Source organism: Falco rusticolus, chromosome 1, assembly GCF_015220075.1.
Source record: "Falco rusticolus isolate bFalRus1 chromosome 1, bFalRus1.pri, whole genome shotgun sequence".
Lineage (NCBI taxonomy): Eukaryota > Metazoa > Chordata > Aves > Falconiformes > Falconidae > Falco > Falco rusticolus.
This window is the reverse complement of record NC_051187.1, coordinates 28,392,017-28,417,887: the sequence shown is the minus strand read 5'-3', so window position 1 is coordinate 28,417,887 and position 25,871 is coordinate 28,392,017. Positions and strand designations below refer to the sequence as shown.

Genomic DNA, 25,871 nt, shown 5'->3' with positions numbered 1-25,871 from the left:
TGTGCTTGGACAGACATGGTAAATGCTCCCAGGCTTCAGGCTCCAAGGCATGAACTTTTACCAAGTGGCATCAGAAGGGGGTTTTCTTCCTCATATACAAGGCACATATATCACTCTATAGAAGGAAGATCTGTGGGAGGTATGTTTCCAGACTGATTGGACTGATTTTGTCTGTTGTGCCAGAAGGATCCTGACCAAGCAAGCTAAATGGCTGATTTAGTAGGCCAGGCTACGGGATTTAGGGAAAACCTGTCTGTTCTGGTATGTGGTTCCTGTAGCAGCTCAGTTCAGTCCAGCAACAAGAACTCCCCCCCTTTTTTTTCTCCCTCCCCTCTTCTTTTTCCTTTTTGTCTTTTTTATTTTCGTGTTTCTTTTTTTTTTCTTTTTTCTTTTCTTTTCTCTTTTCTCTTTTCTCTTTTCTTTTTTCTCTTCTTCTCTTTTCTCTTTTCTCTCTCTCCTCTCTCCTCTCTCCTCTCTCCTCTCTCCTCTCTCCTCTCTCCTCTCTCCTCTCTCCTCTCTCCTCTCTCCTCTCTCCTCTCTCCTCTCTCCTCTCTCCTCTCTCCTCTCTCCTCTCTCCTCTCTCCTCTCTCCTCTCTCCCTCTCTCACTCTCTCCTCTCTCCTCTCTCCTCTCTCCTCTCTCCTCTCTCCTCTCTCCTCTCTCCTCTCTCCTCCTCCTCTCCTCTCTCCTCTCTCCTCTCTCCTCTCTCCTCTCTCCTCTCTCCTCTCTCCTCTCTCCTCTCTCCTCTCTCCTCTCTCCTCTCTCCTCTCTCCTCTCTCCTCTCTCCTCTCTCCTCTCTCCTCTCTCCTCTCTCCTCTCTTTTCTCTTTTCTCTTTTCTCTTTTCTTTTCTCTTTTCTTTTAATTGAGGCTTCAATGATTTGGAATAAACCATTGTAAAATTGGTTTAGGTTTTGGACTTTCAAGTTATGCTTGTTTGGCCTAAGCCTTTACGCAGGTTAATTAGAAGGGGCTTTTTAACTAGAAGAATAATAGTAAGCTTCTCCTACGTGCAAATATGAGCTTATTGGCAGCACTTTACCTAAATTATGACACTTACAGAATGGCAGTTGGGTAGTGATGTGGAAAACTGAGTCACCCCATTCCTGACAGCCCGCTGCGTTGTCACGTAGAACAGAGTAAGAGTCTGTGACCAGGCAGAGAGAATAGATCACACTAATTTGTGTTTCACTTGTCTGTCATCGCTTGTATATGCAGCACATAAAGAAGGCATCACATGTAACAGGGAAATTCAAGATCTAGAGGGCCTTTTCCATCCCTCATCCTATCCATGATAGAATCTACGTAGTAAATTTTAGTTCATTCTTGCCCTTTCTTATTTTTACTTGTAGCAGTTGAGTAATTCATTCCCACTTGCTCTTTTAATCTCTGACACGCATCCAATATCTGCTGCCAGAGCTGCAGCGTTATCAGGTTAAAGATTCTTGCCACATCTTTTTTTCCATATATGATTCCTTTATTACATTTTCAGTTCTATTTATGTTTTCTGTGCTGTTTCTAGATTATCAGTAACTGCCTGGTGAAGTGCTTGGAAATGGGTGCAATAGCAGAGGAATAGCAAGGCTGCCTTAGAACTGGAATAAAATGTTATCGTGATCATCCTATCTGTGGTAGAATCTACATAGTAAAAGATGAAAATGGTGTGTTTTGCAGCTATTCAAGACTTTTGGTTATAATTCTTACCTCTTTCAGTTCCCAGTTGCTCTGCAGTTGGTTTTGCCATTGAGTATCAAGGTTTAATTGGTTTGCATCAGTAGAACTTTCGATGCGAAACTGCTGATGAACTGATTTACACATGGCTAGAAAAGAATCCTTTTTTAGAAGTAACAGAGAAGGTCATTACATTATTTTTATTCCTTTATTCCTTTTACGTTTGCTCGTAGTGACTGTTCAGCAGTTTGAACTGGATAAAGCCTTGGTTTCTGTGCATACTAATGCTCAAGTCACAGGAGCCTGGAACTGTCAGTCATTAAAGTAGTTACTTCTAACTGTGTGATTATGTGAATTGAAGAAAGGAAATGGTATAAAGGAATTTTACCGTTAATATGCTTCCTCAAAGCTAACTCTGGAAAGGAAGTATGGCCATGTTTTCCTCTGCTGATGTGCTGGTTTCAAAAGGAAAAAAAATTCCTTGCTTTGAATTAATCACAGTTTTATGAAGTCCAGGAGCATAAACCAGATCTTTTTTTAATGGCAAGACTTAATTTTAAAGGTCTGTCTGTAAACTTAGCAAATAAAACAAATTATTGATCCTTTCAAGTCTAATGACAGCTTTACTTGCCATGGCACAGCTTGAAAAGACCTCTACCAACTACCGACCTGCATTACAACGTGCTCTGTATTATCATGGTACAAGCTCAGTGTGATTTGGTTTAACATAAAGATTTTAAAAAAAAAAGTTTCAGGTTGGTTGGATGTCTGAGGGGACTGGTAATGTATAGATTTAGACATTCACACACAGGTCACTGGTTTGAAAAAGGGTAGGTTTGTGAGAAGTTGCTGGCTGCTTGGTGGTCTGTTCAGATGGCATTTGCATGAGAGGAGCTGCATCTTCAGCTGGCATTAAGCAGTTCTGGCTGATAGTCCCAGCTGGCTGGTAGTCAAAGCAGGGGTCCTACATGAAGTGGCTTGTGGAGCCTGGGCACTGGGTTCTGCTGTGGACGCAAGAAGTAATCTTTATTCTGAGGATTTCAGATGTGTCAGAAATGATGTTGCGGAGAGTGTTATAACATTACTCACTCTTTTCTGTCTGCTTTGTGCATGTGCAAGGACCCTCTCTTTCAGCGGCATCCACTGCTAATCTCACTTTTTTAAAACGGCAAAATCTGCGCTGGAGAAAAAGGAAGGTAAAGTGAGTACAGGTGACGCTTCAAGTAGAGTTTGTCGTTTTGGGTCTGCTGTGAGTTCATCCCTTGTAATAGATCACCCCTTGTAATAAGTCTAGTAAGAAAAGAGGCTAATTGCAAGAATAGATTACGGAGCAAATGTCTGTTTACATAATCTTTCATTAGCCAGTTTGGTTTTGCTTTAGAAAGTATTTAAAATTAATCTTTTATCATCAGTAACCACTTTTATGTAGACACGGATCAAATATTTTCTTATTTTTGGTTCTTGCAAATAACTTACCCCTCACCTTTCCTGTCAGGCCTTGGATGGAAATTGCTGCATGGTTGGGTCCTTCTGTTTCTCCATGCAGAAAAATGTCAGTACCTCTCTAAGCCTTATGTTCTTTCATGCTGAATGCTTGAACACACAAAGTTAAATGAAGTAGCTATATTCTTCGTATTTTTAGGCTGGAGCCAACAGCTGTCCTAGTTACTCTTAAATGCTCTCACAACTTTATGCTGAAAAATGTCATTGCAAGTCAGGTTCTGCATAAGTGTTTTGTGCTGTAGTGGCGTGCTGGCCTCCGTGCTGCAGGATGGAGCCGGCCGAGACTTGCCTTCATCACTGGCAGGTTCTTATGTTCTTATTTTGATGAGCTCCCCTAAGCTTACTGGCCAAAGTAGCGAAGTTAAATAAAACTGCGTCAGAAACCCGCCGTCATGGTGGTGAAGTGGCCTAGACTACATCTACAACTACTCATCTGATAGAGACACCCCCTTTTTGAGAGTCTGGGCTCTGTGAGAGCGGAGGGGGTGCTGCACCCTTCGGGCCAGGCACATCTGCTGGCTGTGGACAGCTTGTGGCCAGATCTGGGCTGACAGCGGTGTTTGTAAGCAGGACAACATAAGGTAAACCTCCACCTGGATATGCTTCTCCAACCAGATGGTTGTTGTAGGTCCTTTCCAACTGGAACCGTTCTGTTCTAAGAACCTTCGATGTAACTCCTCAGGGTCCAGACGGCCCCTGCCGCAGTGCTTTCAGTGATACTGTGCAGTTTTACAGCACCTGAATGTTGTTTCCCACTTTTGAAATGGTTCTCTCTGACATGGCAGTGACAAGTTATTATTCACATTAACTGTAGCCTAAAGAAAGAATTGCTCTTTGAACACCTTTCTAAAGAAGAGTTATTTGATTTTTTTTTGAGACCTCATTGCCTGTCTATCTGTAGAGACTTTGTAGTTGTACAGAAGTTCTGTTTATTCCTTTCCTCTGTTCTCAAATGCTGTAGCAGTGGAAAGGGCTGCTCTGTAGCTTTAGCAACTGTGGTTTGGGGAAAAGATGATACTGCATATGGATGAATTGTGTCACATCTCTTATTCATAGAGTCCCAACTGAATATGTGAACAGACACAAACGGAATTCCTGTTCCACATTTTACAAGAAAGTTCAGCAGTAGGACTGTCTATCATTGTAAATCAGTAAGAGAAGACTCCTGAGAGAGTTACAAGTGCTGTTTCTGACTGTTACCGGATCTTTTGTTGAGTATCTCAGGGCTCGGGAGTAGGATAGCTGGTGTAATATACCTGCATTTCCACTGTGTGGAAGAGAAATTTTTGAATAGACAAAACAGATCTTTTACAACACAATAGTTTTATTGTGTAGCCCTTTCAGAGAAAACTTAAAAAAAAAAATAAAAATTAAATTAAACCTTGCATTTCTTTACATTTAGAAAGTATGTTCTGTGTCCTGCAAAGCACAGAACCTGTGCCCAGGAGGTTCCCTCTGGACATCAGGGAACACTTTTTCCCTGGGAAGCACAGCCGAGCAGTGGCACAGGCTGCCCAGGCCATGGAACCCCCCTTCCTGGGGTGGTCAGAAGCCCCTGGACATGGCTCGGGGTGGCTTGCCCGAGCAGGAGGCTGGAGGAGGTGACCTACCTCCAGAGATGCGTTCCCACCTCAGCCCTCCTGGGAGTCCGTGGTTTATTGCCTGCGGACAAACTGCAGCCTCCAAGGTTCCCACAAAATGATCCAAGCGCTAAAGGAAAGTAGGCTTTGCTGTTTTAGCCATGTCTGGTTTCATTCTTAAATTTTTATTTTTCAGTAAATGGTAATGGCTTAAGCTGCTGGCCATTGGGAGGCAGGCCCTGCGGAGTGGCCAGTTGCTTGGCAACAAGCAGCAGCAGGGTGGGGGGCGAGGGAGGGAGAGCAGCTTCCGAAGGGATGAGCAGCAGCATCCCCCCTGAAATCACGGGCTTGCGAAATGGGACAGTTTCCTCAAAGACCTACAGCACTGGGGAAGATTTCTCAGGGACGTGAGGGAGTATTGTGAATATTGGAACATGGAATGGAGTTGTGCTTGCCTTTGAATTTGGCTACTTAACGTCAAAACTATTTATTTCTAAAGTCCCCGCTGATGAGGTCCGACTGGCAGTACTCCCTGTGTATTCCCTGGTCTAAATCCTTGTTCTTGGCTCCACAGCATTGCTGCCAGTTCTTTGAAGCTCATCAGTGCTGCTGTTTAACCGGGTGGACGAGGTGCTGCGGAGTGCGATGAAGCATGGGTGCAAGAACGGATACCCACACGTGCATGAGCATGCGCAGACATGGGCATGCCCATGCACACATTCCGTTCTCTTGTTCTTCCCCTCCCTGATGTGTTGCTCCTTTTCCTGTGTGTGCTTTCACTCTCCAGCTCCTTACTCCTCCTCCTCCTCCTGCCCCGCTGTGCTGCAGCCCCTTTGTTTCTGGCAGGAGAAGCAAGAAAACCAGCCTGCGAGTTGAACCTGCCTCCTTTGGGGTGTTTATTGGCTTGTTTAAACTTGTGCATTCGGAAAGATACCATGGAACTGCATTACAAAGGGACAGGGCACTTCTGCCTTCTCCAGTGGGCAACCCCCTGCTGCCTGCGTCTGCTTTGGAGCAGTGACGCAAGTTTGACCCAAAGTCTCGCCTGTGCATGATGTCAGACTGTATCTGTCAAGTTTTTTGATCAAATTAGCAGTGTCGCTAAAGAAATGACTGATTTCCTTGACAGCTGGTTCTCACTAGAAGTTTCCTCCTCTCAGCTGTTTATTTGTTCTTTTCTGTGCTAAATCTACTTGCCAGACCTTTTAGCGTAACCAGCTAGAAGTGGACCTGTGTAACTTACGGATGTTAGGGGGAAAAAAAAGAGAACTGAAGGCAGTGAGGTGTACAGGAATCTCTGTTTCAAGGGAAGAAACACAAGAGCTCTTAAAGCTGGGTAGCACTTTTCACCTGCAATTTGATCAGATCACCCCTGTATCCACAGCATTGGAAAATGAGCGCTCAGGACATGTGGGGAAGAAGAGCCTAAACTGATTACGAGTCTCAGAGCATCCTAGTAAATAATGACGTAAGGTGAGGAAGTCCAAAGAGTCGTGGAAAAACAGTTGGTTTTACTGCAGCGTCTGTAGCAACAGACATTTCCATCAGTTTATATTCTCAGGATAAAGATGGGCAAGGAAAAAGATGGAGTGAGATGGTCCTGCTGGGATGGATGAATGTGCAGTCTTGGCTGCGTGAATTTTCTCCTTGCTTAGAAGGAATCTACATGAAATTTTCTCCTTTGATATTAAACTGCTTGGCTGGAATTACAGGAGTGACTTGGTGGCACTCCACTCCTGTTATGGGCATGTATAGGGCCATCCTGTACTAGTTAAAATCAATTAATTTCCAGCATGCCCAGATAATAATACTTTCCTTCCCTTAATGTCTCTTCTTGGCTCACTGTGTAGTATTGTGGATTCTTTGGAAAAAGTACCGTCCTTAAAGACTTGGAAGGTGCCTGTCATGCAGTTAGTTCTGCCATTACTAAGCGATAAATAACATGCCTTGAGAAATAAGGCACCGTTTCAGTGCTCTGAGGTGAAAGGAAGTTCCCCCTCAACCTCAAGCTACGTTCCATTAGGATCCGCAGAAATATCTATGCGGAGGTGACTGGACCTGTCCCTGGGAGGGTGCCAGTCCCCCTGTGGCAGCTGGTGGCTGCACCGTGGCATGGGCAGATCCCCACAGTGTCACCAGCCTTGCGAGCGGGGCAGATGGGTTGCCCTATTGTCCTGGTGTGATGCATGTGTTAAATAGGTGATTTATTTGTCTCTTAGAATTTCTTACTTGAGGCAGCAGAGGGTGATGGAAGTCAGCAAGGGAAGACTGAGAGAAGACTCTTCTCCGGGAGAGGACAGATAGCAGAAAGGATACTTTTTTTGGTAGATCTTTGCCTCCCAAGTATTGCTTTGACCCACATCTTGACTGAATTACACTTGTCTCCATAGCAGCAGTAATTGTGCTTCCTATGGAAAAAAGGAGGGGGAAGCCATAATTAGAAGCAGGTCCCAAACACGATGTTTTCTTCTCAGAATCATGTAATGGAAGAGCTGAAGCTTCTTAAGCCAATAACGGAGTCACAACCAACAGTTCCAAAGCAAACGCGTTCCTTGGTAAGATACAGTTAAAATTTGTAAGATACAGTTAGGATTTGTTTCCTGTCCAATAAACTACAGAAGTACTTGTTTTGCCGTAAGACTATCACATAAATATTTCACAGGCACAACTGCTTCTCTTGATGAATACAGTCACTAGCCAGAAGATTCCTGCTCGCATCCTTAGGCTTCTTGATCTGGGAGTTCCCCACCTCTGCCTCGTAGGGTGCTGTGTATGATTCGCCTCCCCCTTGCAAAATAAAGAAGGATTTGCCCTCTCCCCCGTACTCATTTCTGAATATTTTAGAATATCGACTGAAGTGTGTGCCCATGAAGAATCTGAGTGCCGCCTCCATGGGGGTTTAGTTACTTCCCCATGTTTTGTCACTCTTTGTTCCTGCTGTAGATGAGTTTGGCTGGTTATTGTGTTTAATATTAGACCCACCCTTGTGTGGACGGTTCTTTCTAGTTCCTCATGTGGAGACCTGGGAAGTATTTATGTGTTCTACATGCATCTTCCTTGTTGAAGTGTTGGACACTGAGCGTACCGGGGTTTGGTGGGGATGGAGTTGGTTTTCTTCATAGCAGACCATATGGTGCCTTGTTTTGGATTTGTGACCAAACGAGTGTTGGTAACACACAAATGTTCTAGCTGTTGCTGAACTGTGCCTGCACAGCACCAAGGCCTTCTCTCACCCTGCGATAGTGCTTGTTTCCTTGCACCTTTTCTCTCTTATGTGTATAAATGTGCATGTGTAAACGCTTACAGTCACAATCGGGGTGCCAACAACGACTCTCTAGCTATGCTGCAAAAAGCAAGATGATGAAGTGGGGCAGTATGCTGTTCTCTTTTTTCGCTTTCCTTTTTTCCCCGGTTTTTTTTTCCTCCACCCCCACCCCCTGTTTTTGCTTTTCATTCTCCCCTCCCCCCACCTTTTCTCTTACTAAGTAAGGAGTAGGGCTCTCATTTGGAATACCAAAGAGCAGTGTAAGGAACGATGCAGTGTTTCACCATTTATTTCCCAAAGGGTGGGAAAGGGATGGAGTTTTATCACAAGGCTTGGTCTATGAATTAAAAAAGAACTGCCTAATTTTAGGGCAAAAGCCCTAAATGAGGTAGAAAATACAGACATACACTTGCATGCCTTCCAAAAATGAGTGTTTCTTGGTGGGTTTATTTTCCATACACATTCCTGGCGTACCCCTCTCTGCACTGCAGGCAAACCTTTGGTGGGAATGCTGGCTGCCTCCCATGTTCCTGCTCGTCTGTGGCTGTGTTGCAGAGCCATGCAGTCACAGAATGGTTTGGGTTGGAAAGAAGCTTTGAAGGCCATCTAATCTACCCCCTTGGTATTAGGGAAATACTACTCCAAGAGATATTTTTTTGTGTGTGTGAAGAAAATACTTACAAATGAGTGCCTGGAAGCAAGGGTGATGGATCGCAAGGAGCAAAACATGCAGTGCAGTGTCCCGTGTTCCCTGCAACCAGCGTGGGGCCGGGGTCTCTGCAAGCGTCTGTTCCCTACGTCCTAGCTCAGATGTCAGTGCTTGAGAGGGCACTCTATCACAACAAGATTAGCCCTAATCTTGTATTAACCTCTTGGATCATTTTGTGGTACCTCTGAATGATTTGTAATTAGTAACAGGCACCTACAGCCCTCAGACAATTTGGCCTGTGTGATCACCTCCCCCCCTTACCCCTCATGAATGCAGTTGCCAGTAATAAATGCTGAAGGCTCTTTCCTTATCTTCATTTCAGTTCTGCATCTCCTTGAACAAAATTGTGCTACAACTCTCTAATTAGTCTTAAGCAACCAGTTTTTCTCACCTGCTTCTCCTGTCAGAAGTGGTAGGTTCCAGATAGGTATATCCTCATTTTTCAAAGCCCTCTCCTTGGTGTTTCAGCCTGGATTATACCCCTGTGAAAAGAGCTTTTTCTGCTTGACTAAACTAAGCATTTTCTGAAGTGATTTTCAGTCTTTTGAAGAGAGTCAGCTGCTGAGATGTGAACCCCAGGTAACCTAATAATGAAAATAATCCACGCTACTGCTGTACGGCACAGAACAATCCATCTTTATTATCAAGAGAACAGGGTGAAATGGTTCAGTCTAGTAGCAAAATGCAACAGGAACAAAAGGCAGATGGACCAGAAGAGGCTGGTGTAATCGGCAAAAACTTTGAAGGACCTTGAATCGCTTCCTTGGCCTGCGGTGTTCTCACCCTTCAGCGTGCACTCTGAGGTGTGCGCCAGGGTAATGCCAAGCGACGCCAGCACCTGCGGTTGGAGTTGGTACTTCTCTCTTCCCATGTAAGAAAGAAATGGCAGGTTGCGTGCCCAGAGAACCTGGAGTGAGGAGGCTGGAAGTAAATTTTGATTCTAAGTCGCCTGAGTACTTGCCATAAATTGACACCTAGAGACGAGTTAGGATTTGTTGATTTCTGGTAATTTAGAGGAGTGAGATTCTTTTCAGAACTCCAGTACACCAATTACTACGCTTCAGGGGAGTTAACTGCTCACAGACCAGGAGAATTTTCTGAAATACTTTCTCCCTTTCCCTTCTTTAGCAGCTGCAGTTGCTCAGATCAAGTGTGCTGTATCTTTAAACAATTGCAAGCTGCCATGTTTGCATTCAGCATGCTAGTTTGAGGCAGACAAAACAATAAGACACAGAATCATTGTAATGAATTGAAAGCTGCTTTAATAAATTCAGAAATAAAAGGATTAGATTTTATTATGCTTCATGAATTTGCCAGGGGACTTTGCTATTAGAAGGCTGATCTACATCCCTCTTGCTGTGTTGGTGTATTGTTAACTGTTAAAATGCTGGCATCTGTCAGGATACCAGTCCAGTGAGTTCACAGGAAAGCATACATCCTAAGATCAAGTGGTTACTCTAAATCTTTATGTATGTGCCAAATACTGTCAGATCTAGCTGCTTGCTAAATGGTAGAATGACACAATAAACTAAATTCTGATATGCTTTGGCTAGCCAAAGTTGCACTCTTCTCACCAAGCCATCTCCAACCGGACATTTTTCTACTTGCAGTGTATGTGATTGCTTCTAGGTGATGCACTTTGGCTGAGTAGAGGGAATTTCAAGGTGTACAAAGGTATTAGAACTTTATTGAAAATGAAGTGTTTTGCAAGAAGAGAGGTAGTACATCAAATAGTTGTAGGTTCTTATCAAGGATTAATTTGAAAAAGACACTTTCCAATTTTTTTCATTGAGTTGTAAGATTGAGCTCCGATATTGGATATGTCTTAATAACACACCCCTTTCTTCTCTGTTAGTCAGCATCTTTAGGAGAGAAGGAACAGGTGTTTGGCACAATATACTGGACTGTCAGATCCACAGTCTGAATTTTAAAAATACCAGTAAATCAGGGAAATGGGGCCGGGGCTGGGCAGGGGACAGTATTGGTGTAGCCAGTCATTTTGGTGGATGGTTTTGTGCCAGCCTGCCAAAATACTGACCGTTATTCACTCACAAATATTGGAAGGAATAAAATATGTTTGTTCCTTATTGATGTACATTTGGAAGAGAAAACGCTGTTCTCTGGGAGCTGCTGTCACAGTGTCCAGAAGGCTGGACCATTCATTCGGAATGGATTCATCATGGTGTTTCTTACGCAGAAGAGATGTCGGTAACCTGTGACAGGCTCTATGACTGGGGCATAATCCTGTATGGGAAATGATGGCACTTGGCTCTCCACACACAAGCAATATTTTGAGCCAGGGATGCTGGGATGGGGAGCTGATTGATACTTTTCAGCCATTTCACCTTTAATGAACTGAGAGGCATTTAACTTTGATGGACCAGTGTTATCTTCTGCTTCATATTCGTATTCTTACATGGCTTGTCCACTGATTCAGTCTGAACTGTATGAAGCACTTGCACTTGAATTTTCTGGGCTTTGCTGATTACTTGAGAAAATGAATTGGTTCACTTTGAAATGGACATGAGGATTCTGTTCTCATGATGGAGGAGATGGAAGCTGCCAGCATAAGAGGATGGTTTCAGCATCTTCTGGCGATTGAATCACGACATACTGAGTGGCTTCCAACCTGGGAAGAGAAACTGGGACCTTAAAAGCAAACAAAAAACCATGCTGCGTTTTCTTTAATCTTAAAGAAGTCAGACAACTCTCTGACTTTGAAAGAGTAAAGACTGTCTGCCATTTCCTTCAGATACCTGGCATTTATACTGCCTTTATTCTGGGTATTTTCTATGGCTTTGAAAATAGTGCCAACATAATTTCCTTTTTCAACAGCAGAAAAAAAAGCAGTTTAAATATAGCAGAAATGCCAATCACTGGAGTAAGACTTAAGATTAGGAGTGAACCAGCTCACTCCCTTTTGTGACAGGTGTATATGCACAGCTCCTGCTTTGCTTCCTGTTAATTATCTTTAGGCAGGAAGAATTTCAAAATCTCCTGTTGATCATGTCAAAACAACACATTTCCCAATCTGTCCATGAATTAAATTAAGCTTCTTTCTGACAGCATCATGGTAAATGGCATTGTCTGATTCTGAGCGTTTATTTTCTTTACTTGAGTACCGACTCTGCCATTTAGAGAACTCTTCAAAATTGCCAATGCTGGTTTTAAAATATGTGGAAATCAATGAGTTTCCGGGCACACTGGCTCTACTGTTAGTGTAATAGAAGGGCATAGCTCCATGATACACTAGCTCTGATGAGTAAAACCAGATGGAGTTCCTTTTCTGCACTGCCACACCTGTTCTTTTCTGTCCCTGCTGCTTTTCAAAGCTTTATTTTTCACTTGCATCTTCTCGGGGATTTAATTTATAGCGTGCTGCCAGAAGCTGTCAGTAATCCAGATGAAGGTGGGCGAACAGAAACACCAAACTGAGAGCAGGTGTTTGAGGGTAGCACAGGACAAGATGTGAACTACCGAAGGCAGCTTTGCGACCGAGGCTGATGTGTTCTGGAACTGTTGCCCAAGGTTTGGCTTCATTTCAGGATACGTGCAGTGATTGTGGAAGGGACGCAGCCTCTGACCACAGAGGCTCCGAGTTGAAACAGCCCATGTGAGTTTGCTGCTCTTGCCTCCGCGTGGTCTGAGGCATACTGTCCTTCAGGACTGAGGAACTGCAGTGAAAAGCAGCTGACTGTTTTATTTCCAAGGGGCCCAGCAGCGAGTGTTTGTTGATCTGGGTTTGGATGCTACATTTGCCATTACATTTATTGTTTACCTCTGAGATGCTGCACTGTTGGTCATTCATCATAGCAATGAAAACTACAACTCTGCACCACTTCAATAACGTAAAACCCAGTTAAATGGTGGTGTGTTCACATATTAAGGATTTTTAAGTCACCTGAGATACTCTGGTTTTTTTGAGAATGGTCTCGGGACCAACATCTCAGGCTAAAGCTGTGCAACTTCAGCATAAACTACTTCTCAGAGGTGGTCAGAACGCTTAAGCTGCCCAGCTTTACCTTCTGCGTGCAGCATTGTTAATCAGTGAGGAAGTCACAGTGGGAACAAATACTCCGACCACAATATAAAGCTGAAACCACACAGGCATTCCAGTAATAAACTTAGGGTTAAATTTCTTGAACAAGCAAACAACAAGAGGTAAGACGCTGCATCTGTCTGTGGTTCTGCCTTGTGTCTTCAGTCGTTCAGGAGGAGTGCTGTGTGCACTAACTGCGTTTCACCTGTGACCACCGTGCTGGATCTTGGCTCAGCTGGAGGCACCGACTGCCTGAGAGCCAGCGGGAGGTGGCCTTTTACATCACAGACAAGTCATGCTTGACCCAGTGCGTAAATGAATGGGATGCTGACAGACCTTCTTCTCTGTGATCCTCTCCCAAGAACAAACAGCTGCCTTTTCTTAGAAGAATCCTAATGAGAGAGTAAAACATTAGGTTGCAGATTACAGCACGTGGTGTAACCCACTTTTGGGTGGCCCACTTTGCTGCAAGAAGTTTATTCTGCTGTATTTACTGGGGAAAAGAAAGACAGAGAGATTTCTCTTTAACCAGAGAAAATCTGCATTTTGGAAAAATAAATAATGCTATTACAGGGAGAAAAGCCAGAGCTTCATAGAATCAAATCAGATCTTACATCCTACAGGGGGATGTTGGTTAAGAATGCACTTTATGGACCACTTTTGAATCTTTGATCTTTTTTATCCAGATGAAACAAAGCTCAGTGCTGAGAAATTGATGAATTGGGATTGTTTTCAATCTAACAAGCTCTGCAGGTCCTACCCAACAGCAGCACGCTGTAACAGCAGCACGCGGCAATTCGGGTTCAATGCACGTGGGACAGTCCAGGATGAGCAGAAGAAACAGATGCACGGAATAGGGAGTTTCATGGGAAAATCAGTTTCATCCTAGTTTGTTTATCCCTTTTCCCTGGCTGTGAGCTGCAGGAACCGGACAGGCTCCTCTCCCTGAAACACCCTCCGCTGCCCGCTCCACCGATCGCATTTTACACCGCGTTTGCTCGCCCCTCGTGCGCGGGGTGCTCCGGCCCCCGAGCGGCAACGCACGGCGCGTCCAGGAGCCCAAACGCTCCTTCCCCCGGTGAACCCTGAGCGTTGCGTTTGTAAACCCCATCCCGGGCTGCTTTGAGCCACCGTCCCGGGCCCCCCGGGGAACGGACGTACCGGGGGGGAGGCGCAGCTCCGCGCTGTTGCCGGTGCGAGGCCGGGGCACTCGGCGTTCGGCACCACGGCGGGAGCGGCCGCGTCTCGGGCGCTCGGTGGCGTCTGCAACTTTCACCGTGGCAAAACCAGCGGCAGAACCGCAGCACTTGGCCCTGCGGCTCGTCCAGCGCCCGCCTCCGGCCGTTCCTCAGCGCACGGGGATGCAGCCCGGCCGGCGCCGGCCGCCTTGGGGCACGGCGGCACCACCGGGCGGGGCGGCGGGCAGGGCCGTGCCTCCCTCTCTCCCTCCCTCGGGGCGGCGGGCAGGCCCGTCCCGCCGTCCCTCCCGCAGCGAGCGGCCGGCGCGGGGCAGCACCGCCGCCTGTGTGCGCCGCGGCCGCCTGCTGGCCCGGAGGCCGCGCGTCGGGGCCTCGGCGGGCGGGGCGGGGCGGGGGGCGGTCCCGGGGCTCCCGGCCGGGGCGGGGCGCGGAGCGGAGCGGGGCGGCGGGGCGCTGCCGGCGGGGCTCTGCCGGCGCCCGCGCCCCTCTCTGCCTCCGTGCCGCGGCGGCGGCTCTCGGCCGCGCACTCGGCGCAGGTGCGGCCGCGCACGATGCGCCTGGGGGCCGCGGGTCCCTGCGGGCCGCGGGCGTGAGGCGGCGGCGCGGCTGGCGGCCGCCGGCGGAGGAGAGCCCCGCTCCTATGGCCGGCGCGGCGGGGCCGGCTCCTCTCCCGCGGGCGCGGCGGGGCGCGGCGCGGGCCTGGCGGCGGGGCCGGGCAGCATGACCGCGGGCTGCCGCCCCGCTGCGCTCGCCGCCGGCACCCAAGCGCGACCTTGATGCTCCGCGTCCCCGCTCTACAAATATGATGAAATGGCAGCCCCGGAAGAAGGTGGGTGGCGGGGGGCAGGGGGGGGGGCGAGCCCCGTCCCGCGGGCGGGCTGTGTGTCCCGGGGCCGGCCGGGCCGCGCTCCGCCGCGCGTGTCCCCGTCCCGGGAGGCGCCGCGAACTTTTCCGATCCCCCCGGCGGCCGCCGCGCCCCGCCGGGGCCGGCGAGGGGAAGCGGCCGCGGATTCGGGCGCCCCGGAGCCCCCCGGCGCCCCCCGCTCGGCTCGGCGCGGCCCGCCCGGCCCCGGGCCGGTCCCTAACATGGCCGCTGGGCGGGAGCGCGGCGGGACGGGCCCGGGGCTGCCCGCTGCCCGCCGGGGGCTCCGGGGCTCGGCACCGCGCTCTCCCGGCGCGCCTGGCGCTGCTTTTTATTGACATTCTTCTAAGGGAAAACCTAGCGAGCCGTGCCGCCCCCCTCAGCAGTGACCCCTTGCTCCTGGCAGCTGTAGGCTATTATACTTTTTATTTTCTACGTGTCCCCCCCCCCCCCCCCCTTTTTTTTTAATTTTTTTTCTTTTGGAAAAACCTGCTTGAACCAGCAGGGCTCCTTCTTTCTTTGTAGAGCGATGTGTGATACTGTGTTTTACATCAGGGCAGAAATAGGAATCATATGTGAAATGCATGAGAGCGTCTCTCCGAGCGCTGGGCTGGAATAGACGGTGCTTCGGGGGGTCCTGGTGGGAGCTGTGCCGCCCGCACCGCGGGGTGATCCCTCGGGCTCCGTGTCACTCCTACCTCCGCTTTTCAGCTGTTCCCAAGCCCGCCCTTTAGCTTTTGCAAGCAGGCAATTGCTTCTAGTGAGAGGAGCTCTTATTTCAGATCATTGTGTCTTCAGCAGGATAAGCAGATGACAGTCAAGCTCGCTGGGAGCGTCTGTGCGTTGTTGCAAGCTCCTCTGTGCTGCCTTTCAAACTGGTTTTAAGATGTCTACAAGCTATAGATTTTTAAATGTCTGTTTTTACTATTTTCAACTGAATGTGCAGTCGCTCCTGTGGTTATGGCTATGGAAACCCCTCCAGGCCATGGTTACAGCAGTATCGACTGAACCACTGAAATATTATTCTTGGCTGCTGGCTGGACTCCTCGGCTCTGGAAGATTCCGTTTCGAGTGTCAGGATTCACTCTGCAGTATTGGCCCACCCGCTTGCGCTTAAATCATGATGTCAGATTTTTGTTCTTTTTTCTTTCTTTGCGTTATTATCTGTGTCTAAATCGAGTTGATTTGGGGCAACCAAATGTGATGGTGTAGAGGGTACGGAAGATAGCTGAACTTGCCTGAACTGTCAGACAGCTTACTACTCCCAGTAAAAAATAATTCCTACTCCTGCTATGATGTGATGGAAACTATGTTCATGTTGGAATAGGTTCTGTTTTCAACTGTAGTACCAGTAAAATCTCAGCAGAGGTTATTTCGTCAGTGTTGCCAGCATACTCACGTGGGTGCAGCCAGGATTTCTGCTGGCCTGGCCTGGCCGCCTTTGTGGTGTTGCAGTCATGTGCTTTACAGAGCGGTCTCAACAAAATGACTCATGCAAACCGCTCGAGAAGGCACTGCTGCTCCAGGTCTTAACGGGATACAAAATGAGACAGACAGTATAGCTGCTGGCGTTCCTGTAGCCCTCGGTTGTTTGTAGCTGTTGGTCGTTTCTGTGAGTGACTTCTGGAAAGTGACTCGCCTGCCTCTTCCCTGTTAAAATGCCCAAATGCAAGAGCTGTCAGTGCAAAAGCTGAACACGTGTGCTGCTGTGCTGAATTAGGAGTCTTGTTTGATATATTTGTACTCATGTTCTTTTGCTTTACCTGTTTATTTGTTTATATCGTTAGATGTTTAAGGTGTTTCGTTCATCGAGGATTTTTTGCTTTTACAACTGTTATACTGTGGATCGCATGCAGTTTATTAGTCCTGTGTGTAAACCCGGAGTAAGCTCTTTTGTTTGGTGATGCTAAGATGCGACTATCGCCTGTGGCGTGTAAGGCGTTATCTTGCCTTCAGCTAATGAGGAAAAGTTTGCATGGGACTTATTTTTGTTGTTGTTGTTATAAACCACATATATTTTTTGAAGTTTATTAACTATGAACAATTGTTTCCTAAATTTTCCCACAAGCACCAGAACTAATAGACCCTTTTCCTGTGGGCTTGTGCGACTTGTCCCTGACTCCCCTTCGGGTTCCCCCTGCGTCGCTGCCTGGCAGGTGGCTGGCCAGAGTGAGCGTGTGTTGGTGGCCTGGGTGGCCACTGCCACTGGAATATGTTTCTCTGGCAAACGGTCAGCGGGCCCAGCAGCCGTGGGAGCTGGGGTGGGTGCACAGGTGGGCTGCCGGTGCCATGTGTCGGCCTCTCCCCGTGGGAAGCCGGGCTCGAATTCAAGCGTAAGATGTTCAGTGCATTAGGGTGAGCACAACTGCATGACAAACGCTCAGGAGGCTAGTAATTAAATTATATGCGATCTGGATACGTGCTATATTGATTATAGTCTTTGAAAAGCATAAACCGAGCCATGTTAATACGTTGGATGGCTCAGGCTGCAGTAATTACATCTTTCTTTCCAGTGTGTCCCTTACTACAACCTCTTTTTGTAGCTTCCTTCTGCTTCTGGGAATGGTTTGCTGGAAGGCTGAGTGTGCCATGTGTACTGTCCTGGGGATGCTTGCTCAGTTGGCTTCCCAGCGAATGAACTGTCTGTACCATGGTGCTTTTTGCTAGATCACATCTCCCTGGACCTGCCTCAGCCTGCTCCTACCATTGTTGGCTCAGGTTTGTTGCAGCCTCTCGGCTGAGGGAAGGAGAGAATGGCTTGGATGGTTCTTTTTTCTGTGCATAATAATAATAGCCATTATACTTGTGATCACATAATGGAATACTGGAGTTCAGGTGAGAGAGGACTACTTTCAAAATAATTAAAGCCAGCAAAGTTGGAAAAAGTGGTGCTTCAAGTTTATTCAATGTACCTCGCTTGTTATGCAGGAGCATGTGGTAAATTTTGCACGCTTAAGAAGCCTGATAAAAGAAACTGTTTCAGGTGCTAAAAAAAATGGTGTATGGGAGTCATTTGCCACTCAGCTGTGATGCCTAAATGCTGGACAAAACCTGAAATCACAGGCTGTATCAGGTGCAGATTTCTTGAAGGATTCAATAAATCATTAATAACAACACAGTGATCAACTGCCGTATCACTTTGTTACTGACGTGCAAAAGTTAGGTGTAGTTACCAAGAGCGTTTCAGTAAGAGGATGCATTCATATGTACTAACTTCTCTATAGTAGCTTTTTTGGTTTTTCTGCAGCACAGAAAAAAATATGCTCTTAGTAAATTCACACGTATCGTTATATTTCTGCCATAACTTAACCTTTTTAAGCCCTGTATTGCTTTTGTGAAATCTGGATCTATAGTATTATGATACATCCACATATGTCCAAATCCTCTGTTAGGATTTTAAATATGTGCTCAAGACTGTAACAGACTGTAACAGTGCATTTCAGTTTGGTCACTGTCATTTTTAAGAAGCGTAACAGATCCAAAAGGTCAGTCTTTTGTTGTTTGTTTCTTTTTTTTTTTTTAATCTTTTCAGGTTCCCTTTTAGCTTGTAACTGTGTGCCACAGTTCATGGCTCCATCTGTCCATGCTGCTGTGTAATCTGGGCATACACGTCCACTTCTGCCTGGATGGAGAGGAACAGTTTCCTCCCTGTGGAATTTAGAGTTGGAGTCTGAATAGGAGGTGTTTGGGTTCATGAAGCAGCCTTTATTAATTTCGTCAGAAACAATGGAGTATCTTTTCATGAGCTTGTTCTTGCCAGTAATGGTGCTCGCGCAGCCTGTTGTGCAGTAGCGCTGTTGGGGAAATGTGGTGAATGCAATCTCTATTGTATCGCTTGTAAAATGTCACAGGTTGCGGAGTTCTTTTCCGTAGGGAATGGAATGGGCAGGCTGCTTGTGTGACAGTAACCTTTTCCCTCTGTGTAGCAGGGTGAAATGAGTTGTGCTACGGAACGGAGAAGGACTGAGGAGTACTTGACAGACAATGATAATTTCTGCAGAGCAGTGTGAGCTCAGCTGACCCTTAGGTTCCTTTCTCCACAGATCAGTGGGTTGCGGTTTGCATCAGGATTTACTGATGTGGCAAGTGCTCTTGTTTTTTGAAGCTGGAAAATCAAACCTGTTTTGCAGTTTTCTGCTCACACAGGGTGAAAATAAGTAAATTGATTTTTTTTTTTTCCTTTTTCTTTGACTCTCCTCCCCTTCCCACCCCTGCTTCTTTCCCCCAGTTTTATAACTGGCAGTTATCAGAGAGCACTTAAACCTAAAAGCATTCACAGTAAGCTTTCATATCTCGTATTTCTTAAGAGGCTTTTAAAATCTAAATCTACCCTCTTATGCGCTTAAACAAACAGAAATGGAGAGTATTTCTGACCTGTTAAATATTGTAGATCTTTTCCATTTAAGGCCATACAGTACTTGGCTCTGGAATGATGTTACGCCTGAATTCATAGCGATCTGAGCTGGTAATCCGTCTTTCTGCGGAGTGATAGAGCTCTGTCCTGATTTCCTCTAACGGACCTGGGATGGCGCAGCTTCTTCCCAAAGCTGTCGGGTCTAAGGTGGTGCAGGCTCCGCGGCTGAGCTAGCTGCTGCTCACAGGGCTTTGCTTTTTGGACTTTGCAGGATAAACGTTATCTCCAAACCTTTACGAACCTTGACTGCAGGAGGCTTGCTGGATAAAGATTTCAGAAGGTTGTGGCCTTTTTTATTTGTTTGGTGGTTTGGGTTGTTTTGTTTTGCTTGTGGCTTTGAAGGAGAAGGCCTTGGGAAGAAAAGCCTAAGAGGAGATCCTGCTGCTGTGTGAGCAGAAGGAGGCACCTAATGAGAGGGTGTAGAGGAGACTGAGAGACTCTCCTTGGAGAGCAGATGGGAGGCAGTGGCTACAATGCTGAATATAGGAAATTCTGACTAGGTACGAGGAGAAAATGTTTTACAACGAAGGTTGTCAAATATTGCAACAAGGTTATGTCTAACTTCAACACATGACTAGCAGTTACTGCTGCTTAAGTTTACATTTTTGTTCATTTATACCATTGAGTAGGCTGTGTTGCCTGAGTATACCCTTTCTTCAGCAGTGATTAAAATTGCGTCGGGTCCTGGATGCTTCAGCGGTGAATGGGTGAGAGGAGGAGAGCTTGCCAGTAGCATATTGTGTCTGTGAAGTGTTCTGTGCAGTAGTAGATCAGACTTCTGGAAGAGCACAGAATTTCAAAACAAAAAATTAATATTCAGCAATTGATTTTGTTGATTTGTTCTTGATTCGCTAAGTGTTATTCTTTTGTGGTGTGATATGTGGGTGGGCCATGAAAGGTGTCGGTAATCTCTGCTTGGCACGGGAGGGGAGGGTCCTGTTCAGTTTTGCCCCATACCCCGCACCTTCTGGTGGGGTGTAATGTGCAGTTTGTGACTACAGTGCATCATTCTAAGTTTTTAATACATGATAAGAGTTTCTACATCTTCTCTTGACAGACTTTCAGTCTCGTAGATGTAATAAGGTAGGGGACACCTGCTTGGTTTTGCAGACTCTCTTTCTGTACTGTGAAGAGCCAGCAGTTTTTGAAGGGACAGCCCCCACAAACATAGTCATTTTGTCCTTTGCTATCAGATTGCTGTTGCCTTTTGTCATCTCTGGTACTTGTGTTTCATGGTCTTCTGCAGCATGGATTACTGACTTCCACCCATCTGTGAATACTTAGGGTCTTTCAGCATGGTAAAAGTTGGCCCTTTGGTAGTGCTATTTAACTGTTGGGTAGAGCATGAGCTCTGATATGCTTCCTTTGAAAACCGATGGTCTAAAATGCTCAGAAGATGGTCTGCCATGAGCGAGTTCAATTCGCCACTGATTTTTCAGGTAGTGCAAAGTTCAGTGGATGCCGCGCTACCTCTCGTCGTAGGCGTAGAGCAGGCTCCGTTTTGCTGTGCTGCTGGAAGCCCAGTCTGTGCCCTAGCAGCCTGGGATTAGGAGTAAAGCACAAATGGGGATATTACATGGCAACAGACGTGCAGAGGCAGCAGCAGTCCAGCAGACTCTGTTCCCACGTGTGGTGACAAGATACGTGGGATTATACATGTCTTCTTATGAAAAATAGTGAATAACTGACATACATTTTCCTTATGCACAAGAAAAACAAATGCAAAGCTTAGTTTCTTGTAACCTCTGGTATTTTGTTTGAGTCCATACAGTTTTCACAAATGCTGCAGCAGCTGTTGCCATACTTGTCCTTATTGCCTGAAAAGAATGCTCATCAAAATGCTGTCTTCAAGCCTTTGATTTACTTGGCAGAAAAGAACTGTGTTGTCCGATGCAGTATTTTAAATGATCTTCCTTTGACTTTCATCTGTGGATGTGGTTTATTCCTTGTCTTCTCTGCCTGCCCTTTTAAAAGTCTGGGTTTTTTAGGCTTTCATAATAACCTAATGATAGGGTCATCAGATAGGGATTGGTGATCCTTGTTGTTATTCTCAGAGATAGATGCATATTCTGGCAGAGCAGAACTGTGGGTTAATCAGTGTGATGACAACATACAATTCAGCAAGAAACAATTCCTCCTATATTTCCTAAATAGAGTATTTGATAGGAATACTCTTTGCAGTAAGTGCTGTACTGGAGACGTTCAGAGTAGAAGATAATTACTTGTAATTATGGAAATTTCTGCAAGGGAAATTGTCTTAATTTGTTCCTGTTAAGAAATGGAATTGCTCTAGTTGCAGCATTTGAATCCTTTTAGGAGATTAATGCAATCTTCCTTCATTACTGTGAATGGGCTTTGTAACCTTCTGGTATATCTGAAATCACCCTTTTAATCTTGCTCATCCGTTTGAATTTCTACTAAAACTTAGTTTGGTTTAGAAGAAAAATCAATAACATGCACAAAGCTTCTGTCAAACTGGGTCTGTTATTTCAAAAGCTGATAAAAGAGGTTAAAGATGAGCATACAGGAGCACAAGAAGAGGGTTAGATGTGGGTGAAGGTGAAGGAAAAAAGGTAAGAACTTACTCCTTATAGCAAAGGTGCGAGACGTGCACATTGTAGACATGTTCTGGTCATCGTTGATGCCAAGTCAGAGCACATCCTCGAGCATGGTTTGTGTGCTGTGTGGGTAAGAAGCCTTTTCAGTGCGGGGCAAACTGGAGAAGATCGTAACAGCGTAAACAGATGGGCTGAGGAAATGGGTACGGCTCTGCTGGCTTTGCTAGGTCAGTGTGACGTGTTCTTCCCCTGTGTGGAGAGGACGTGAACCCGCTCTGCCTGCCTGCCAGGTCACTCGGATGCGGTGCCATGCGCAGGTACCGGCACCCTGCCCCTCAGCGAGGCTGACGTCCCTGCTGCGCCCCGCGTTGCAGAGCTGCCGAAAGGCCGATGTCTCCGTCCCCCGTTGCAGAGAGCTACGCTTGGGTCAAATTTGCCTTGTCAACACTGCTCTGCATGGTTTGTTATCTTGTTTTGTATATGTTTATCGTATTTCTGTATTGGAATTGAGCGCTGGAAAAGAATTTCATGATTTGGAGTCTTTCCGACAAGTTTGAACGTCACTTCCCAATGTTAGGTGGAAAAATTTGAGTCCTTGGCTGCCAGATGAGATCAGCGCTTTTTAGCATATTTGTAATATTCTTCTCTGTGCATCTTTATTTAAGCAGAAGTTTATCCCCTGCTCTGGTTAACGGACCCTCGTAATAGGGATTCCTGGGTCGGTTTGGAAGAACAGCAGCAGCTTGTGTTGTCAAGTGTATTTCCAACTGGAAACATGGAATGTTGGTTTGACAGGAACAGCTAAGCATGCAAATCTGACAAAATGCAGGCAAAGGGAGATGGTACAGTTCGTTGATATGGGCTGGGTGGGCTGGTTCAGCCATCGAGTAAGTATCTGGGAAGGAGAGCTTGCCTGTTGAAGGGTGGGATTCCTTACAGAAGGTGAAAAAGATGATCCAAAGGCTAGAGAAATGCCTATGGGATAACAGCAGAAGCCCAGGATAGCAGGGGTTTCTTGCTGGGATGCTGGCTTAAAAGGGTTTTGAGTGACGAGTAGGGAAATGTCTGATTGCTTTCTACTGTGCTGAGAAAATCAGGACTTTATAAATAATAAAATACCTGACTGTGTCATCAGTTTGATTGGCATCATTTCCGAGACCGTTACTCTTCGGTTAGCCACAGATAGAAACGGCGGCAGCGTTTGTCCTGGAGTATTTGTTACAGCTGTAGGGACTGTGCCTGCAGCGTAGCTCAGAGTCATCCCCCCAAAGGCAGGGCTGTGTGACCTGAGTTGATCTAGACAAACGCTGCCGTAGCCCCACACCCTGGCACTGGCATCGATGCTGACGCTGCTGGGCCACCCGGCAGTGACCCCGCAGGAGCACGTGTGTTTTTGGGGGGCTTGGCTCCCTCGGCAGCTCAGCTCGAGGGGGGAGCAGGGCACAGCGGTGCTGCCCAGCCGGCAGGAGGAGCTGCTGCCAGCCCTGGCAGTGCCGTGCTGCTTTGGAGGCTTCGTCTTGGTGTTACTGCGTTGGGTGGGTTGGTTTGTTTTGGGGTTTGGTTTTGGACAATGAGTTGTCAAAACTTTTTTTTTTGACAGTTTTCGAAAAAAGTGGGTTTTTTCCCCATTATATGGAAGTGTGACTCTTCCTATCAAAGTTGCTTATCGTTTCTTTTAATCTTATTATTTACGAGCTTGCTACATTTAATGGAGTAAATGAGGATTGTGAGATGAACTTAAGTGTGACATCTAATTACAGACTGTGTTTACATGCCTTTCCCAGGAGCATGAACAGTTCAGTGACTTCAGCAATAGCTCAGATCTAGACTTGTTTAGTTTCTTGCCTGATGAACACTACATTGGCACAAAATTACAGCTGAGCTGGGCATGTTTATGGGAAAGCCTAATCTGAAATGCTAGCATCAGAATTAAGTTTTGTGGCTTTAGCTGCAAACAATTTCTGTCCTTTTAATGGAAAATAGTTTGTAAAAGCCATTCTTGCAGTTAGTGTACAAATTGGTTGACCTTTCCTGGACGCACGTGCTTGTTTGGCTCCGGCTCCTCTGTCTGGACTCGGGGTGCTGGTCAGCTGAGGCACCGCTCTGGGACAGCTCTGCTGGTACAGGACCCGATTAAAATCCTGCAGTTCCGGGAGCTGCCATCTCCGCAAATTAATTCAGATGCTACGTATTTGTAAAGAAGCATGCCCAAATATATTCTAAACTAAACTGCCGTCAGAGTGATAAAACAACTGTCTGATCTCACGGTGAACTATGCTGGTTTTCTTTCAGTTTTCTGTCTTTCTTCTTTTTACCTTGTCATTATTATTTTCTTCTCTGTTGTGAGGATCTTGTACACCTGCCAGGTGGTGATACCAGCTCATCTGCCTTGAAACCCAAGTCTGGAATGGAAGGAAAGGTAACTCCATTGATACTGTGCCAGGTGCCCACGTTTCCCTGGCAAACCTGCTGTTTTGTAGCTTACTGCAGCCAGCACCGTTAAGGCAGGCTATCCGTACGCCTCCCTTGTGGGTGACTTCGAGGGGCGAGCAGTTCAGCCTTCTCTAAAAGTGGAATCACACCTAAGCAGCCATGAATTAACCTCCATAAATTCTACTATTTTTACTCTTTAAGTGGCAGGAAGGAGGGACTTAGAAAGCTGATACATAAAAATATCCAGCTGTGTTATTCATGTTAATTAGGACTTTACAGGGACTGTTATGGCTTGGCACCATCCCATTTTCCGTAGAAATGTTAAACTGTGATGGTTGGATAGCTCTTTCGTGAATTTCTGGGTTCTGAATTTTAGCTCTTGCTCAGATGCAGACCCATACCTGGCATGTCTGGGCAGGGAAGCCCCATTGCCAGTCTGTCCCAGTGCGGAATGCACACCACAGGGTCTTCTCTCCCCCGACTTGCTGGTTTCTTGGCACATCCCTGGTGCCTTCCTGGCAGTGGGAGTTCTGGTTTCCTGACTATACCTGTGAAGTACCAAGGGGCTGTAAAGCCACGAGTTCTTGCATAGTGGGGGCTTCCTTAGCCACAGGTCCTGTTACCATAAAAGACATGAGAGTTACAGGACTTGGAAGAGCAATGGACTTTGGAACACAGCTTCCTTCGTTATGATCTTACCATGCTGGTGAGTGTTGGTGGGTTGGAGTCCCGTGGACAGCCAGCCAGACCTCTCATAACCCCATCAGTTTTGTGTTTAGAAAAGCTGTTTTTGTTTAAACTCTGCCTCTGTTCTCGCTATTACCTTCTAGATAGGCAGTTTTGCAAAAAAAATGGCCACTGTTAGAGCCAGCTTTTGTTGAATTAGGTTAGGCTCTCTTTCTGCTAATTGTCGTCTTTGCCCTGTCACGGGCTTCTAGGCCTGCGTATAGTCAGGCTTTTGCTATGCAATGGGTGCTGCCAACAGCAGGTGCCATCACGGTTGGCATTCATAGAGTAAAATGAGATTCATAGTTAGGCTCAGACTCCAGGATGGTTTCAGGGACACAAAAGAGCAGATAGCTTTGGTAGTCTTAAGGATGGGTAAAGGATGACTGGTAGGCTTCCAGCCATGTTCCCAAGAAGGCTCAGCGCTTTCTTCCCCACCTGGAGAGTCCTGATAATGGCAGCATGCTCTGTGGCCAGGGCAGAGGCGAGCAACAAAACTCAGCCTGCGTGGGTCTGACGAAGCTTCATGTATCAGCCAGTAGAGAAGGAGGGACAATCTTCGGTACCAGAGTTCTCATTTTATGAGATTCTGTTAAATTTTAATGTATTTTTTCAACAGAGTCTTAATACAACTTAAATGTATTATAGGAGATTCCTTGCTGTGGAATCCCAAAAGGGATGTGTCTCAGTTTGCTGTGGATGTCCATAACAAATTTAGTTGTCAGAAAAATTCCTTACTTTCCTAGGGAGGCTTTAAGATTGTTCTGTCCCAATTTGCTTGGGTACTAAAAAAAAAAATCTGTCTGGATTTCTGAACAGTTTTGTTTGCTTATAGGATTGCATCCACTGGAAGTTGAGGGCAGCTTAAATAATCTGACTGCATCTTGGTATTTTCTGTGATTACTGATGTGATAA

General features: G+C 46.4%; 1 protein-coding gene and 1 long non-coding RNA gene across 3 annotated transcripts in view; one reads left to right on the top strand and one right to left on the bottom strand.

Moving 5' to 3' along the window:
* The window catches only part of TTC28 (tetratricopeptide repeat domain 28), a 191,459-nt gene that overhangs the window by 47,602 nt on the left and 117,986 nt on the right, over nucleotides 1-25,871 (top strand). The window contains exon 1 of one of the 2 annotated variants that reach the window (XM_037375293.1): nucleotides 14,392-14,792. The exons of the other annotated variant lie outside the window; for it this stretch is intronic. Coding sequence (XP_037231190.1) covers nucleotides 14,766-14,792 — 27 coding nt within the window. The 5' untranslated portion in view covers nucleotides 14,392-14,765. Of the gene's footprint in view, nucleotides 1-14,391; nucleotides 14,793-25,871 lie in introns of those variants that run through there. 2 annotated transcript variants of the gene reach the window in all.
* On the bottom strand, nucleotides 9,965-14,274 carry LOC119142394. Its single transcript, XR_005102248.1, has 2 exons — nucleotides 13,926-14,274; nucleotides 9,965-13,156 (listed from the first exon to the last, which is right to left on the bottom strand). It is a non-coding gene; the product is annotated as an uncharacterized LOC119142394 (long non-coding RNA).